Source organism: Lepidochelys kempii, chromosome 8 (genome assembly GCF_965140265.1).
Source record: "Lepidochelys kempii isolate rLepKem1 chromosome 8, rLepKem1.hap2, whole genome shotgun sequence".
NCBI lineage: Eukaryota > Metazoa > Chordata > Testudines > Cheloniidae > Lepidochelys > Lepidochelys kempii.
The window spans coordinates 78,411,393-78,429,707 of NC_133263.1; the positions used below are offsets into that span (position 1 = coordinate 78,411,393).

Consider the following 18,315-nt stretch of genomic DNA (forward strand, 5'->3'; position numbering starts at 1 on the left):
GCATGTGTGGTACATTAAGAGGGTACATTAAGTCAACCAATTTTGTGGTGTCGGCCACTTGCCTATACAGAGAGAAAAACAGAGATTAAATTTGTTGGGTAGCTCTGAAAAGAGATTTTTCCTTGGAACATTTAACAGGTTGTATGCCAGTTTCCTCAGACTTTTTTCCCACTATTTCACAAACTTGGGTTCCTCGGGCCATGGGGCTATAGCAGACAAGAACTCTGATATTCCTGCCCAGTTTTCAGCAGGAAATCCTTTTCCAATTCATTTCATACTTCCCCAACTACCCCACTGAACTCCACAACATGAAATTGACATGTTTAGGTTATAAATAACATTAAATCATGGGAAGGGATCTTGTAATCATTTTAATTCCACTTCAAGAGTAGGACAAATTGTCTGAAAACATGTAAGGAAAATACATCCAGTTTTTTAATGTATATTTTAATTGTTAAACATCTTTCCTACAATAACTAAGATTCTCCTTGTAAAGGCAAGCAAGTCTTTGTCATCCAATAACAAACTCATTTTGCAATAAAATTTCTAAACTGTTTTCCTCCATTTCTGGGATGAATGCATGACAATGTGTCAGCATACTTTATGTAAGACAAACCATCGAAATGTAACAGCTAAGGGTTAATGTTCATGGTGGTAGGCTGTTTGTATGTCATGCGATCCTATAGCAAAGCTAAAACATCTGATAACCATAAATGCCATTATTGTGAGTACACTCCAATGCCATAAACACTTCTTAAAATTAGAAAAGGGATCCAAGAAATTCAACAAAATATATTGGAAAAAAGAAGGGTTTTTTTTTTTTTTGCCTCATCATTACTGGAATGGTCTAAGCTGCAGAGCCCTCAGACTTTCCACTCCAAGGTGGTTGCTTTGAAGGCTGTGCTTGCATGAATTAGGGTGGATATAAAAAGTTATTTCCCTGGTGGAGCACAGGTAAAAATTATACCGTTCCACAGGGGAAAGGAGTGATGTAATAGCATATAAATACTGTCACTAAGGATTTAAATTTATTTTGATTTTTGTGAGCTGTGATTGTCTAAACTTTTTCATACTGTATAAAAAGAAAAAAAGAAAAATTGCAGTTTGCACATGCCCAGTAGTGACTTGCTAGAGCTTTGTAAATAAATTCCTTGAAGATTCTGTCCATACTGGGCATGCTCTAACCTGTGGAAGAGCAGGACTTTCCCTGTAACTGCAGTTCTGGGTTTTTGCAGATTTGTGGGGGGGCTGGGTCCATGCACCTGAACTGTTTCTCCTGTGCTTTTAGTGATCCCCGAGCTGAACCCAGACAGCATGTTGGAGGAAGCTGCCTAGTCTGAATACAGGTTACAAGATGAGTAGATTGGAACAAAGAGTCTAGGGAACCGGTGAAAGAGGCGAACTGGGATTGAGAGAGGGGTCGGTGCAGACTGGGATTGTCTGGGCAAACATGCTGAGACTAAGAGCTGGGGGAGTGACTGAAGGTTGGGCCTTGGGGAGGCAGATCAAATGAAGAGCCAGGAAGGGGGAAACCGGGACTATCTGGGAAAGGAGATTGGGAACAAGAAGCTAGAAGGTGAAGGGGAATTTGGGAATAGCTGGGCAAGGACACTGGGACTGGGAAAACCCTGATTCATCCCCACAGCAAGTCCATCCTGTACATGGAATGAAGCAGGAGTCTTCTAGGAAAAATAGTATGTGATCACTTAATTAAAGGCTGCACCAATGTGCATATGCCCAAAGAAGGTGAATTAAGACAGCATAGGTTCCTAACGTCTGAGCTATTGACTTTACAATCTTCATAATGTTACTTTAATATAGGGAAGTTTTGTGTATGTGTAATATAAATAAAGATTATGTATACAAATAGTTAGTCATACTCATCTGGTGTTCAACTGTTTGGACTATTTTTAGGGCAACAGCTGAAGATTAAACAAACCATGAGGATTTTATAGTTCATTGTATTAAAAATTCTTCTCCTAGCAATTCTGGCCTGATGGATCTCATGTTTAATCTGAGGAGGAAAACTCCTGCTTCTGCTGTCCATCTTTTCTCTCGACTCTGTTTCTAGGGATTGTTGATTGGTTGGTTTTGGATTTGTTTGTTTTTTTTAATTACCCTACACTTTCTGAGAACATTCAGTGCCATCAGATATGCTTTCTCTGGGCTGAAACCATATTGGAGCTACTTAAGGGCCCAGTCCTTTAACCCTCTTGAACAATACTCACTCTTACACATAATCCAGTTGAAGTCGGGGTTTTTTCAGGATCCAGCCCATGTCTACACTGCTGTTACCCAGGCTATGAAAATAGGTTATTAAAAATACCATGCTATGTTGATACTACAGCTGTAAAGGATTTTTAAAAGGTAATTATACTACAACCTTAAAAATATCAGTGTTGAAGAGCTACACAGCCAATGTATTTTGGTCTACTAGCTCCGTGTTTTCAGCTGTCTGCTGTTTTGAGAGGATGTCTACTTAAAGAATCCACTTGGGAGTTTCTGAATAGAAACTTGTTTTGCTGCAGTCCTACATGTCTGATCTATAATTCTTAATTTAGAAGTTAATTGCCTATGGTACAAAAATGAGTCATGCTAGGAGATACTTTTGACTTTCTCCCTTTGGATTCTGAGGCAAGAAACTTTGCTAACCCATAAAGATGCCAAGCTCCAAGGGTGCTGGGTTGGTTGTGGATCTTTTTCCCACTGTACAAAGAACTAACTAGCACTGAAAGATTTTGATATCAACATGTTTATTCCAAAAAGGAAGGTGGGAAATGCTGTAACTTCCATTTTAATTAGTATACACCTATTGAACTTGCAAATCATGCTACAGTTTTGATGAGCTTTGTCAACAGATATCATTAGCAGTAGATTACTAATTTCAGTGATCTGTAGCAGTTGTTTTTTGACGGTTCCATATAATATGTACACAGTGTGGCAAGACAAACTCTTAGGCTGTTTAAAAATCACATTGAAATGCTTCAAATGTAGAGTGACTTACTTCAAAGATCAGAGTAATTGTCTGTTAGTCAATTGTTTGAAACAATTGTTTGACCTTGGACAAGTTACTTAAAATCTTTTGTGCTTTGCTTTCCCTGTGTGTAAAATGGGGCAAATACTTATTCACCTTGCAATTTACTTTGAGGTTTTAGGAAGAAAAATGCAAATTATTTCATCATTATTTTGCTCTGATTCGTACTTGGGACTGCAAAAATGGAGCTTACCCAGCCACCTTGATTGTTTCCATTTGGCATCATTTCTAAGACCACAGACTGTAGATTTTCTGTGATTTTTTTTCTCTTCTGTGATATTGATTAAAATAGTCAATTGTTATTAAAAATATTTAAAAGACCAACTAACCAAAGTTAATCAAACTTATTGCTGAAGACAAACAGTTCAATACAAAGAGCAGACATACATAGCCTCCTTCTGGTAAGCGATTCACAGAATGCTGACCTTATACAGAAAGTGTGCCTCAAACCCACTTTTACTTATATTATGTTATTTACAAGCTAAAAGACCCCTATAGTCATTTAAAGTTTAAATTTAACCCACTACTTTGCCAGCTTTGCCTTTGGTATCTCCCTATGCTTTCGTGTATCTTGTTTTGAATACTACATTCCAACTGTTGATGAGCCATTAAAGTACTCCCTAACTGTACTTGGTATACAGTATTCATTCATCTTTGCTTTGACAGTTTAGAGGGTTTGAGAGGGTTTTTCCAACACTCTCCATTTTCAACACTTCTGTTCATGTCTGGGAAGCCACTGGGGAAGATTGCAAGATAGGCTGGGTGGCAAAGTCATGACTACATGGATGACCACTATTGCTGACTTGGTTTTGTCAGGCCTGAATGGTGCCGTGGCTGTGGCTTTCAGTTGCTCATCTGAGATTGGGATTTGAATGACATTCAGATAAAATGGATATGGTGCTGGCCGAATGGGAGAAGGATTTTGAGAGTACTGCAGGAGTGGTTTCTTCCCCCATTTTTGAGTGAGATTGCCTGCTATTATCCCAAGAGGATCACAATGTTAGGGGTATTCTTAGACCCATTGACACGTCTGGAACCTCAGCTGGCATAAATGGCTGATAGCACTTCTATTTTCATCTGTGCCAAGCTAAATATTTACAAGCCGTTTGTTCTGTTGCTTTCCATAGCAGCAGGTTCCTCTAAACTCATAAGGATTTCTTTGCATAAGATAATGTTGACCTTGTCAGTATTACGTTTCACTCTGTCCAGTCCCTCTCCCAGCTTGGTTCAGGCAGTGGTGGAGAGCCACTGACAGCATGGCTCCTAATGGAATCATTCCTGTCATGGGAAAGAGGGTCTGAGGAATTAGCACAGTTGCCTTGGCATTCTTTGTTTGCTCTGAAATGCATGGGATTTCCCCAGGGATTTCTGATCTTCTACTGGCTAGATTTGCATCCCTACTCCCTGATGGGAAGATTTGTAGGAAGATCCACTGATTGAGACCCCTGTTGTTCTCTGCTTCTCGCGGCTTTCTTGTGGAGGTTATGATTTGACCATGTGAATACAAATTCTCTATCAGATCCAAAGATTCTAACTATGTGTGTTTTTGGTACAGTGAATATCCCAGAAAAAAAGCTTATTTCCAAACAATCCTATCCACTGTAGGAATGGGTATTTCCTACTCTTCTCTGGGTTACAAATTGCTCTAGCAAGGATGGGATGAAGAACAAAGAAAGATTAAAATCACCATTTTCTTTCTGGATCCTTTCAGGGCTCTCCCTTTGCCAGTTGCAAGGAGGTTACAGATCCGCACTGTGAGATGGAAATTCACCATGCCTCTCTCTAGGCAGACTGGCCTATTTGTCAGATGTAATGTTGTGGGTCTCCTGGTCCATTGCCAATGCACTCTTAAAATTCTCACATTGCAGTTCCCTTCTTGCATCTTCTCCCCCTCCCTACCCATTGGCTTATCACTTTTCTAGTGTTTCCTGACCAACTTTTTTCCTTCCCCTTCGTATTTTCTTGAGTGTTTGGCTAGTTTTCTCATAGATCCTGGGATGGCACATGCTACACCATCACTTAAATAAAGCCTTGTAGTATCAAGTATAGAATTTCCTCTGCATGGTTTGTATTAATAGTGTGTCTCAATCTTTTCAACAAGTTTTTACTCAGCTTTATGGTGGTTTTTTGCTACTTTTGAAGCGGCTTTATGAATTAGTGTTGCCAGGTCTTAGAAACAATTGCAAGTATGTTGGCTTCATTGCAACACCTTTCTCAGACTGAATCACAGGAACCTTGTGGTCTGGAACTTTTGCTTTCTATCGCAGTTCACTGCTCTTTTCTGTGCTTTCTCATTCCTTGCTGGGTATATTCCTTTGTTTTTGGTTCTAAATGAATGTCTTAAGGAATCTCAGTGCTGCTTGACTATTTTGCCTTTGTGATACATGCCACATTTAGTATACAGGCTTGAACTCAATCACTGTTCTCTCTCTCTCGGTTTCTGATGTTGTTCCTGCAAGACAGAAAAATACATTACCCTACAGTCTGAACTCAGAACAATATAACTGTATGCTAATTACTTTTCCAGTTTGCTAATAGAAAATTTAAAGGGATAGAATCCATTTAATAAGTCATATGTATTGTGCTCATTTTAAAGGCCTTTCCAGACTTCTAGTCAAAATAAAACCAAGAGTCAGAAGATACTGCATTTCATACTAATTTCTTTAATAGAAAAAAATGTATGTAACTAGAGTTAAAAAAAAAAAACCCAAGAAACCTGGGTTAGTTATTTCAATTCTGTTCCTTTCACATTCTACACAGAACTGAAATGTCTTGAAGTTTTTAAAACTGGAGTCCATCTTTTTAATTTAGCCAGTTAATTTAGCCATCAAAAACATCCTTCCATTTCTTGGATTTCCTAAATCCATATTTGATAGCTTGGCAATTCTTTCTTTTACCAGAGCAGTGTTATCTACTTCTTGGCTGCCACTGATAGAATTCTAAATAAACATTTTGCTACATTACGTTCCAGCAATTTAGGTATGTAGCCTACCACCATGTATTGTGATGTACATGGAAAATAAATCTCCTAAGTGGCCTCAATTGCAGTGCAGATCTGTTGCCAAAATTCCCACATTGTGGGACTGAACCAGAAAATATGTACAGGTCCCATCCTACTCCCAGTGAAATCAATGGTAAAACTCCCCTGGATTTCCGTGGGAGAAGAATCAGATCCTAATTCTGAATCATGGCCTATACAATGTCATGCCCTACATTAATGGGGAAAAATCCTATTAATTTTGTGTTATATCAAGGTCTTGGAAAAATTCTGACCATTGCTGTCTATAGAATTTCCTTTCTAGAAAGAGAAATCAGCTGTATGAACCATCTTCCATACCTCAGACGAGTTCGCATCATCTATGAGCCATCCCTGCTCTGTGCTTTGAAGAGTGGAGTTTAGCAATGTGTCAGTGAACAAGTTGGTTCATCAAAGGAGAGAACTGCTAGAAAAAGAAAAGGCTGAAACAGCCTGCAGCCCTGGAGGAAAGGCAAAAGCAATATTGAGAGAACTAATTTTAGATCCCAGTAACCCCAGGATTTGCTTGAGAGATAAGATAAATCAGTGATAGACTGAGGTCAAGGAGAAATGGCAAGAGATACTGAAAAACTGGAATTGGGAAAAACTCATCTTAGGAAGTGCAACTCAAATTTCACTGTCAAGCACAGTTTTTATTGCTCAAAAGTATACAGACCACTATATATAGTTCTGGAGGTAAACACATGTAACTGGATTCCTTTACACATAGGGGATTTTGTGCATTAAAACATGTCAAAATGCATGGAGAAGGCACATTGAGTAAAGGAATAAGGCTGTTATTGATTGATTTTTAGTACAGTATGGTGATTAATACATGATTTTAGTCTATTTGAAAAACAGGGCACTGGACAAGGAGTTGGGAGACCTGGCTTCTGTTTTCAGCTCTGCTACTGACTTGCTGTGTGAACTTGGGCAAGTCATTTGATTTCTCTGTACCTCAGTTTCGCCATCTGTAAAATGAGAGTAACTGTTCTTATGCACTTCTGTTTTGGGAGCGGTGGGTGAAAAGTGCTGTGTAGATGTGTTATTTTTCAGTGATATTAATTTAATAATAAACTGCAGAATCACATTAGACACATTAAAAATACAAGAGGTGGTTGGCTGCCTGTACAAGTGAGGAACATCAGGGGAAGTGAGAAACTACCTCACAGCCTCACCTGAGTATGGACACAGCTAAATCCTACCCTGTGATGTGGGAGTGCACTGGATGAAACAGGGGCAAAAAAAGAGGGTGCAAGAAAACCCTTTTCCTGGCCCCCATAGCCACCCCTGAAGCTAGCTATGCAAATTGAGGGGACTCATGAGCACTAGTATGTGTGAGGAATGGTGCACCACACTCCCATGAGGACATAGTCAAAATCGTCAGCCCATGGGTATGCTGTGAGTATAGTAAGCTTTAGGTATGCTGCTCCTTTCTCAGCACAACTATGAAGTGAGTCCAAGTATGTAGTCACTCTGCCCCATCTTGCCTTGTGCTGGCAGGATGGCTCCCATATGCACCAAAAGCCCAGCACTGCTCTACTTCCGGTCAGTGTGAAGGACAGGATTGGTGCAGTATTCAACCTTCCCCCAAGGTTTTTTCCATCACTTTTTTATATCTGATGTTAAAGAGTTAAGTCACATTGTTTAAAAACTCTGGTTATATAGCATCCAGTTTAAGTGGTTCATAGATTTCTGCTAATTCTTGGAAGGCATTTTGCAGTGCCAAATGCAAGCTCTAATGTACCTGTTTTAGCTCAGCTTATTGCAAATACACAAAAACTAATTGCTTGACTGGTTTTGCTGTAGTTGTTGGAGATCATTCAAGTGGGGTTTAAAATGGAAATGCTAACAGAACCTTCACTACAGAACTGGTAAGGCCACCACTATAATACTCTAATGAACAGGCATTATGCCCATTTTAACAAACACATACATAGCCATGTTCTGCGGCTGTTTTTTTTTTTTTTATGAAAGAAATGTGGGTGGGAATACAATATGTTGTTGGCTTTTCTCACCTTCCTTTCAAAAACTGAAATAAATAGGAAATATCATGGTAGCCAGTGGGACAATATACATTTTGGATGTTTCCAGATGTTGAAATAGGAATATATGTGTGTGAAGATAAATGCTTAAAACTTTCAGATAACTTTTCTAGATCCACCTTTGTTCCCTGGAATTGTAGCCCTTGTTAGTGCAGAAAAATTTTTAATATCCTCACTCAAATAAAACTTCAGCTAAAGTTAATGGGAATTTTGCCTGAGTGAGCACTGTGGCATCTGGCCATTGGTCTTTGTACTACTCTTTCTGTAATGTATATAGTGCACTGTCTTGTATTATTCAATTCTATATCAGGCATGTTTTGGAAGGCAGGTTGACGCTATGTAAGATAACACCATATAATATATTGTGTTACTGAGGCAAGGTAGGAACATTGGAAAAGAAATGAAAAAGACAAGAAGGCAGACAAGGGTGTCCTCTTTCTTCTGGCATTATAGAGCTTCCAAATTACATCTGTTCTTCATACATTTTCCAGAGAGAGTTTTCTTAGATCCTGATTTAATTACATCTGAGATGCAAAACCTCCAGCAAACTCATTTTTCTCTATATATCATTTCATCCTCTTTTTTCCCCATTCCCCACATATTATTTGAGCCTACATCTTTCTGCCAGGACTTTGCTGCTGAACCCCAGCAGGAATCTAAGCAGATGCTAACCATTTAGGTTTATTAAATACATTCGTCAGTTTTATGTCTCCCATCCCCTTCATTTTTAGCCTGACTGCTCCACTGCTAATCCGTTTAGGTAACATGCAAACAAGCAGATTGGGGTAAGGACTCTGAAAAATTCTGGTATCATTGATTTGCTCCAAAAAACAAAATGAAACAAAACCTCCCCTCTTTATTAAATTGGTCATACTTCGAAAGAAGGAGTCATTGTATAATGAAAAGGAGACTTAGCAATGTCTCTTTATTAAATGAGTAAATATAAGGTGACAAGGCTGTCATGGAGCAGGACACCGGAGTTTAGCCAGGGGCTTCAGTCAGTGGGAGCTGGAGCAGGCCCATGACAAGAAAGGGAAGTACACTGCTGTTATCCGGGCTACATTCCGCTCCCATGGACGTGGATGTAAATCAGAGGGGCTCTTCATTACTTCATTGGCCTTACTCTCATTTACCTCGGTGTAGAACTAAATCTGCCCCCCTGACAGAGGCTTCGGGGGCGAGGGCAGGGAGCAGAAGGAGCAGAGGGGAAAGGAAGTGTCTGGGGAGAAAAAGCAGAGGGCGAGAAGGAAGGCGGGAGCAGGGACACAGAAGATGCTTTAGGAGGCCACCTCTGGACAGATGCGTGCGAGAAAGGATCACAAAGGCTGCGCGGCGCTTCTGGCCCTCCAAGAGTTGCAGGGCTCCCAGGACAGCCGATGCAGCAGGCGGCTGCTAGAACTTGCAGACAGTGCTGCGGCCGAGCGGGGCGGCTGCGGCGGCAGCTCCCTCCCCAGGCGGGAACCCAGAGACCGCGTGCGCCCCGCCTCGGGCCAGGCGCGCGCTCTGCGGGGCTCTGCGCGGCTCGGCCAGGGCGGGCGGGGGTGAGGCGGGTTTGATGATGTAATCGCAAATCAGGGAGCGGTGAAATTTAACACCGAGCGCGGGTGGGGAGGGTTTGCCTTGGGTCGGCTGGCGGCTCTGCTCCCCAGCCAGAGGCAGGCTGCGCTCAAGGCTGCGCGCCAGTGCATCGCCACTAGACATCTCGGGCGCTTTGCAAAGGCTCTGGTGACCTGGGCACTGTTTCTTCACCACGGCCAAGGATTTCTCCGCAGGTCCCCTCCCGGCCCGCCCCATCCCCGCAGCGGATCGTCGAGTCCAATGCAGGGCTCTGCTGTACTTGCAAAGGCTCCTGTCTCCGAACCACGTGTGAAGCCGAGCGCTCCGCTCCGGTTTATATTGATGCCATCCTCTCCCTGACTCCCTTGAGAGTGAAACCCCAAGTCACGCCCCTTCACCATGCGGGGGACGCGCTAGGGCTTGCCAAGAGCTCGGAAGGGACCTCCGCTCTGGGGTGATTTCATGGACAGTACCTGAACCTTGAGCGGTTTGGAGCTGGCTTCTGTTTTCGGTTAGATCTTCGCTGCTCGGACAAATGCAGACAAATGCATTTAGGAGCAAAAAGGACAAGGAGTGGAAGCATCTCTCCCACAGCAAAAACGTAAGTAAGAGCCCAGCAGTCAAGGGTGTGGGTGTATGTGTGTGTGTTGAGCTGGGGGGGGGGGGGGGGTTTGATAGCTCGCTGCACACACAGCGTACGTCTCGTCAGTGTCTGTGAGCAGGGCAGGCGGTTTATTTTGGAGCTACGCGTTCCCCTTGTCTTTGCAATTTGTCAAATGCCCCGTTTAAAAGGCCTTCTGCCAGCGGGTCTACAGACGGTTTATGTTAAAGCAATCAAGCCGCGCAGAAGGAAAAGTTTATTGGCACTTTTCCCTCTGCCGGCTAAAACAGGCTTCGCGGACTTAGCGACTTTCAGGTCTCCCTCCCCCTTCCGAAATGAGTTACGAGATCCACGAATCTTAAAAACCGAACCAAACCAAACCCCCGAACTGCCAGCTCCTGGGCTTGAGATTTCCCCACTGGAGGGAAGAATTCTGCGCTCGGCGCGTTCTCCAGGGTGGGAGACGGAGGAACGGTGCTCGCGAGTCTCGGGTTAGCCTAGTCAGGAGAGAGCCTCGAAATGCTGGGTAGCAGTTTAGGGGGTTTCCGGAGTTACGAAGCGAGGAGGTTGGGGCAAGGGGTTGATAAAGAGATGACTGAGTGCGTGTGTTTGGCCGCAGCTTCCTTCTCCTCCCGAGGACACAACAGCCGTGCAGGAGCTGCTGCTGGGGCTGTGAACCCCGCAGGGACAGACGGGCTTTGCCTCCGGGGCCGGGGAGACCGCGGTGGCTGATTTTGTTGTCACTCGCTGGTGAACTGCTGCTGATGGAGAGCGGGCAATAAAGTGAGGGAACTAAGGGGAAGTGGTATTTTGCCTTGCTCCCCAATAGGGCAGACCCTGGCGTTATTTTTAGACTCGAGGATATGCTCAAGTAGTTTTTTGCCGACGCACTTGTAGGGGGAGCTGCTCGTCCGTAGCTGCAGCCCCCCTCGCCTGTTCAGGCTAAGATTGATTACTCGGGCTAGTGGCTATTTAAAGAGTCTGCAGACACGAACCGGTTCGTAATAGCGTTTGTGACGCCTGCAGCCTCCTGGCGAAGAGCTGGGGGGGGGGGGCGCGCGGAAAGGTCCCAGATCAGCAGTTCGCCGCCGCGACAGGGGAGTTGCAACGACGCCCTCGAATACTTGTATGGGGAGGGACGGCAGCCCATATAGGAGGCTTCCCCCCCCCACATGTTTACATGCAAATGATGCCAGAGACCCGGGTGGCAAAACATAGGTACAAGTGCTTTCTTCTGGTGCATCGTAGTGACAGTCTCTCCGAAGAGCGGGCAGGAGGAGACGGGGTCCGAGGGGGGAGGTTTGGGGGTGGGGTGGGGCAGATGCCTGGCCGGGAAGGGCGCGTTACAAACACAACTTTGTGTTGTTTAAACACGTAAGGAGGGGTTGAGATCAAGGCAATGAATCCGATCTGATCACTCCGGCCGGGCGCAGTTTGACTTCGCTCCGTTTCTCCTTCGCAACGGAGCCGCGTCCCACCGGGCCGCCCGCCTCGTTCATGTCGTGCGGAAGCGTCTGCTGGCCCGTGTCTGGAACGAACCGCTTTGGCGGGGCGGGTGGTGGCCGGCGCAGTGAGCCGCACGGGCACGGCAGGCGGTGACTTGCCCGTTTCACAGCCCGGCGGTGGGCTTGAGGCTCCGTGTTTGACACGCTCGCTCCCGAGGAGCCAGTGCGCTTTGCTGGCATACGGGTAGCGCAAGCGTGCACCGACGGTGGCAGGCGCAGCATCGGCGAGCCCGCCTTGGAAATGCCCCGTCCCCGGAGACCCAGTCACCACGGCGCCCGAGCTCCCTTGCACGTTCACGCCCGGGCCAGCCCAGCTAGGCGGGCGGGGGCTGGGACGGTTTTGATCGTGGGGGTGCTGCCGATGGAAATCAGGACCCCAGCGCACCGCGCGGGGTGCTCGCACTCAGCCGCCGCCCGCGCCCGCTGGGAGCCCCCGGCGTGCTGCAGGGGAAAGCAGCTGCGCTCGCTGCTGCTGCCCCCGGCTCTGCTGGGCCCGGGGAGCGGAGGGGCTGGGCGGCAGGCATGGCGGGGGCACCGAGGGCGCCGGCGGAGGAGGGCGCGGCCCTGGAAGAGGCCAGGCGGAGACGCGGCCGAGCGTGGTGCTGCTGCTCCCTGGCACACCTGCCGGGGGCCATAGCGGGGCTGGGGAGAGGTACTGGGGGGTGGAGGGGAGCCTTTGGGAGGCGCCGCGGGAATTGAAGGGGGAAGCGGGCTGAGTGGGGGCGCGCAGGGCCCCTCAGGGCTGTGAGCGTGGCGTCCTTGCTTTGCCGGCGGCCGGTGCAGGCTCCCGTTCAGCTCCCCGGCCCCGCTGCCTTGGAGCACCGCCGAGCCCTCCCAGGCTGCGCTGAGGGCTCAGTGGAGTGCGGCTCCCCCGGCACAGACCCTGCCCCGCGGGCTCGGTCCCCCCACAGCCCTGCTCCCCCTACCCCCCTTGGCCACTCAGCGTGCGGCAGCATAAGGGGGACCCCAGCAGCACCGAGGGGGAGCAGGGCGCTGTGGGGAGCGTGGTGGGGGAAGCGGAGAACTCCCTGGTTCCCTAGCGCTGAGCTCTTTGATGAGCCCCCTGTGGTTTGTCATTGCACAGTTCCTCTAAACTCTGCTCCCCCAGCTCCTAGCTCAAGCCCGCTTCTCCACCTGCACAGCCCAAATCCCCCTCCTCCGTTGTCCCCTTCCCAACAGCCACTCCCATAATCCCGACAGATTATCCCGATGCCGCTGTCCATGCCTGCTTTCCTGTATGCTCTCTACATCCTCCCTTGTCCAGCTGTCCCCTCCAGCGCCTATACCCCCCAGCCTCATGCCCCTTTCCGTGCACAATCCATCCACACTACCTGCCCCTCCCTATGCCCTCCTAATTCCCTACGACATTCTGTTTTTCAGTGGGAAGCCCAGCCTGGACGGGGTTATATGTTACCAGGACTGAAAGGTTGGGGCCTGTGGGGGACAGTGAAGTTGTGTGGGGTGGGGAGCCTGGAGGCAATCTGGGCTGTATGCAAGGGTTCAAGAGGGTGTGTATGGATTGTGGCTCTGTGGTGGTTGCTGCTTGTCAATGATGACAGCTTGCTGTGTGAATAACTATCGGAGTTGACATATATAGTATTTATTAAAAACCTGGAAAATTCTCACTAACAAACAAAAACCTTTGCTTACAGCTTAGGTTTCTGAATTACTTAAAATGAAGGAGATCATGAGGTCAGGTAACCTATCTTGTGATGCCTGCTTACTTCCACAACTTCACTTGCATTTGCAACATATAACTACCACTGTGCACACATCAGATTCCTCTGTGCAGCACGATAACATACAACTTTATGATTTCATACTTTTTCATATAAAAATAACATTATAGACTTTACCAGAGCATGTCATCTGTCAAGTTTATGTGTTAACCTAGTTGTGGTCAGAGTTAAGGTTGCTTGTAAGTCTGAGTGAACAATGAAGGCATTTGATGTGTACACTGTGACTAGTTACATGTTGCAAGTGCAAGGGAGTTTGTTGTGGAGGTGAGGGATCTTTGAGTGATGTTTTGTTATTAAGGCATATGAATGTAAATTGTCTTAATTCAGGATCTTCTTGATCTTTAGTGATTGCGTTGGTCGGATTTCCCCTTTAGCAACCTTAAATCTAAGGTAACAGATTTTTTACTGTGGGATTAAACAGAATTGTAGAGGGATCTTAATGCTAGATAAATGCAAATGCATTTGTTAAAGTAGTACAACAGCACAAACTGAAGTTTACCTAATTATGTCCAAAACTTGTGGTGTTCAGCTAGTTTGAGCGCTACACTAATGCAAATAATACTATAATAATAATAATTGTGGTTTAAATGACTTTTGTTTTTTAAAAGTCCAGACACACTGGGTACTACAGGATTGTCTCTGGGTTTAAGCTGAAGTAAAGATCCTGCTCTGTATCCTGTCGCTTTAAATTCTACCCCTGACAGCTGTTTAAGCATGAGGGGTCCCTGTATCCCAGGCACTGGCTTAGAACTGCTGCCCACTATTTCTTACTAACTGACCAAATTGCTCCTCCAGCCCCCCTTCCCAAGCCCTGCATTCAGCCCTCAGATGAATTCATGGGTAATTCAGGGCTTTGCAAATTGGGTCCAGATGGGGAAAAATCTGAACGATTTGAAATGGGATGGAAGAGTTTAAAAAAATCTCATACATTTGTGTAACACAGCAACATGAAAGTAGCAGCAGGGAAGGAGTTTGGCTTCTTGGGAGGCTGCTGCTGCTGGGACACTGGGGTTGGTTTGCACATTCCTGGCAAGGGAGCTGTCTTCCCCTGCCCAATAGCCTTGTGTCAGAATCAGTAGCAACCCATCCATTAATAAACTTCATATATGTAGCCAGCCAGGGAGAAAAGTATTATAGGAAGCTCCGCTTGGCAGGGTTTAAACAACATGACATATTTATCCGAGATAGTTGTGTTTTCTTAAAGGGCAATGAGAGAGAGAGAGAGTGTGAGAGAGAATGTTTGTATTGAGGGGGGTTTATCTCAATTAGAAACAACAGGCAGATGCGTACCCTCTAATGCTTGGGAGAACTAAGTGTAATTCAAGAGCCAGATCCTGCTTGCCTTACACACAGAAATAATTTTGGGCTGAGTCTAGCTTACTCTCAGAAATAGTTCCATTGACTCCAGTGAGTTTACTTGCATGAGTACAGTTAGGGTATTTTGTCCCCAAGTTAGCTGAGCAAGTAGAGAGAATAAGCACCTTCTAGCATAATGCAGTGTTTGTGTTAAGCAAGCAAAGGCCGCATAGAAATTACACCATTTTTTTGCCATCTCGAAAGCATAATTTGAGGGGATGCTGTTCGGTCAAATTTGGCTCCAGTGTTCTCTGTGCAGGGTATGCAGTAATGTACCTGATCGTGCATTCCTTGCACTTCCAACCTCCCTTTGAATTCAATTGACAAAACCTTTAATTCTTAAATGTGAACCATATAACCCTATAATACTTTTATTTACTGACTTTTTGCATTTGATTAGCTGCAAGTCCTGAATTGTTGTTTTATTTAAATCTTATATTGGTATCACTGTCTATAAAATGAAAAAAAACCCTAAATTTATTAGTGAAGAGGAGGATATAGAGGAATACTTTCATGAAAGGCTTTCCTTGGGTAGTCCAAATGGAAGTATTTAAGATACTGTGGATAGCAGAACTGGTTAAAATAAAAAAGAATCCGGTAAAAAATTCACAAAACAGTTGTAGAAACTTATTTTCTTTTATTTTCCTCTGTTGTTTTATTCCAAATGTTGTCAACATTAAAAAAAAGTTCTAGGTACATGTTACATGTGTTACCTTATGCCAAATCCTATTTGCAGTGCACAGCCTGAGTAACTTGGGTATTCATAGGGGAGTTGTGCAAGCGCTGGGGAGGGAGGCATCTTTCCTCCAAATCCATGGTGGAGTAGCAGAACTTCTCTTAGGCCACTGCTGCAGTAGCCCTTGTGGCTGTTCTGTTGCAGCACTCTTCCTCAGAGAGGAGAGGAATGGTACACTGGCCTCATCTCATCCCTGGCCTGCTGCCCATTCTCGCTCTGCCCTTGCAGTGCAATCAATCTGTGTGGAGCTACTCTCTGCAGCATGCAGAAGTGTGGGCCTCCTGCAAAAGTTCCAGTCATTCTGCCCCCTAGTCTTTGCTGTGCAATGGAACCACACCGATTCCATTGGACTCTGGGAGGCAATACTGCTGTGAACTGGGGATGTAGCAGTCTGAGATGGAAAGAGATTGTGGAGGTTTGGATCACTCCATCCGTGTTGGGTGTATGTTTAGTCCCAGTCAATTGATTCTAGGCTTGTTATAATATGGAAACTGTGGAAGTCTTGATAATTGATCATATAGCAATGAATGAAGATCTGGTGCCCTTGTTGGTTCTTCTCGATCTATAAGATGCCTTCAACATCACTGACCGCAAGGTGCCATCGAGTTGCCTGAAGAAGCTCGCAGAACGCAATGAGGTTGCGCTTGAGAAGCTTTGCTTCTTTCTTTGGAGAGATCTCTGAGGTGGTAGTGGGCAGATGCCCAGGTCTCACATTCTGTTCCCTCTTGTTTAACATGGAGATTGGTCCACAAGGGCAGTTACTGAGGATGTACGGGTTGCAGTATGTTCAGTATGCTGAAGATACCCAATTGTCAAACTTCATTTCATTGGACCAGTCTGTTGTGATGGAATGACTTACCAGGTGTCTAACGACAATTGGGAAATAGACCAGGGCTAGCTGACTGAGACACCAATCATGATAACATTGAGATAATGCTTGTGGGCTGAGAAAAACAACTGAAACAAAATGGAGGAAAATATATCAGCACCTCTGGATCAGTGAGATGCATCTGCAGCTTGTTTAAGGTTCACAACACAAGAATCTTGCTGGATCCCTAACTGCTTCTGGTTACTCAGATAACAGCAATTTCCAAAAATGCTTTTTTCTCCTCTGAGCTTGGCAAGAATGTTGAGTCCTTTTCTTTCTGGTGTGGACATCACTGTGGGAATCCATGCTTTTGTCATCTCATGATTGGATTATGATAGTGCAGAACCTGCTGATATGCTTGTTAAGCAAGCAGTGTTTCACCCTGGGAGCATATTACTTCTGTGATCCATGATCTACCCTTGTTAAGAAATTATTTCTTGGTGAAGTCTAAGGTGTTGATTTCAACCTATAAAGCCCCAAATGTTGGGTCCCATCACCTTGTAAGACTGACTCTTTCCCCATATTATAGCTATTGTTCCAGACACTCAAGCGAATAGCCCCCGGTTGAACTGGGTATAATAGCCAGGAGGTGACTGTGAAAAGTCTATGGTTCATTAATGCACTCTCTGCTTGGTTGATCGGAGCCTGGATTTGATGACCTTCAGAATGCACTGAAACACGTACCTACTCTCTCAGGGGACTGAGCTGGAGTTGAAGAAGGAAGTTAAGATGGAAGCCATGCTGATGGTTGGAAAGGATGTGTGGGAAGTCTGTTAAGATTTAGTATTATGGTAAGATTTGTGTTCATAATGTATGTAATGTGATGAGAGCTTAAAGTTGGAGCCAAATGATAAATTGAAGTCTGTAATGAATGAATTTTAATAATACTTTAACATGTTTTAAGGGAGGTAAGTATACTTATCAATTAAAACAGAAAATGCCTCTCTCCTACAAAAACATATTGCCCTGTTTTGTAGGTCTGAAGCTGAAATCTCACAACAGATGCTTTAGAACCATTGGATTAAAAATAAATGACTAATGTAAATATAATATGTATGTGCAACCAACTCCCATCAGGCATGTATCCCCAGGTGGCGGACAGGGGAACATCTTGCAGGTATATTCAGGGACGGCCCATCTATATATATGAACTAGGCAGTTGCCTAGGGTGCCAAGTTAAATGGGATGCCAAATTTGAGGGAAAAATATCAAATTTAAAAAAAACCCTTTTCTTTGTTTATAACTGGTTCACATGTAATAAATAAGGTCCATAAGAGAAAAGTAACAGCTTTAATGCTTACTAGACTATGAAAGTGATGATGTCACACTCCAGGCAGGTAACCGTGAGGAAGGGGATTACTTTCCAAACAACCGGTGGCGGGTTATAACGTTGAAAAAGATCATTTTGTGTCTGTGTAAATGCTGTAACTAACTGTTTTAATAGGTATGTGAGTGTATGTTACTAGTCACTGAACCTTTAAGCAGTGAAAAGACGTGTTGGGATGGCTGCAGTGTGGTTTAAATGACCAACCATGTGGTGGGTGTGACAACCATCCTTAACGCTATCATACTTGCAGTCGGGAGCACAGTATATAACAATATTCAAATGCCCCATGGCGGAAAGAGGAAAAAGAGAACCTTGAGGAGCTGAGTATTGTAAACGAAAGGCTGAGAAGGAAAAGAACCAAGCAAAACAGCAGGGATACTTCCTGAAATATCTTCTCTTTAATCCAAATAAAGATGGAAGCAGTTTACAGCATCCAGATGAAGGAATTTAACTTGGAGAGGAGGTTAGCTCACATCCGCATGGAAGCAGTTTGGACATCAAGATGAAGGTATATTACTTTGAGAGGAGGGT

General features: G+C 44.8%; 1 protein-coding gene across 10 annotated transcripts in view; it reads left to right on the top strand.

The window, feature by feature from the left end:
* The first annotated feature begins 9,849 nt into the window (after nt 1–9,849).
* The window catches only part of COL24A1 (collagen type XXIV alpha 1 chain), a 241,328-nt gene continuing 232,862 nt past the window's right edge, over nt 9,850–18,315 (top strand). For 6 of the 10 annotated variants that reach the window (XM_073357179.1, XM_073357173.1, XM_073357176.1 and 3 more), the window contains exon 1: nt 9,852–10,253. In XM_073357179.1, coding sequence (XP_073213280.1) covers nt 10,198–10,253 — 56 coding nt within the window. In that variant the 5' untranslated portion in view covers nt 9,852–10,197. Of the gene's footprint in view, nt 10,254–10,964; nt 11,037–18,315 lie in introns of those variants that run through there. The other 4 variants (XR_012160423.1, XM_073357181.1, XR_012160422.1 and 1 more) reach the window with 3 other exon arrangements.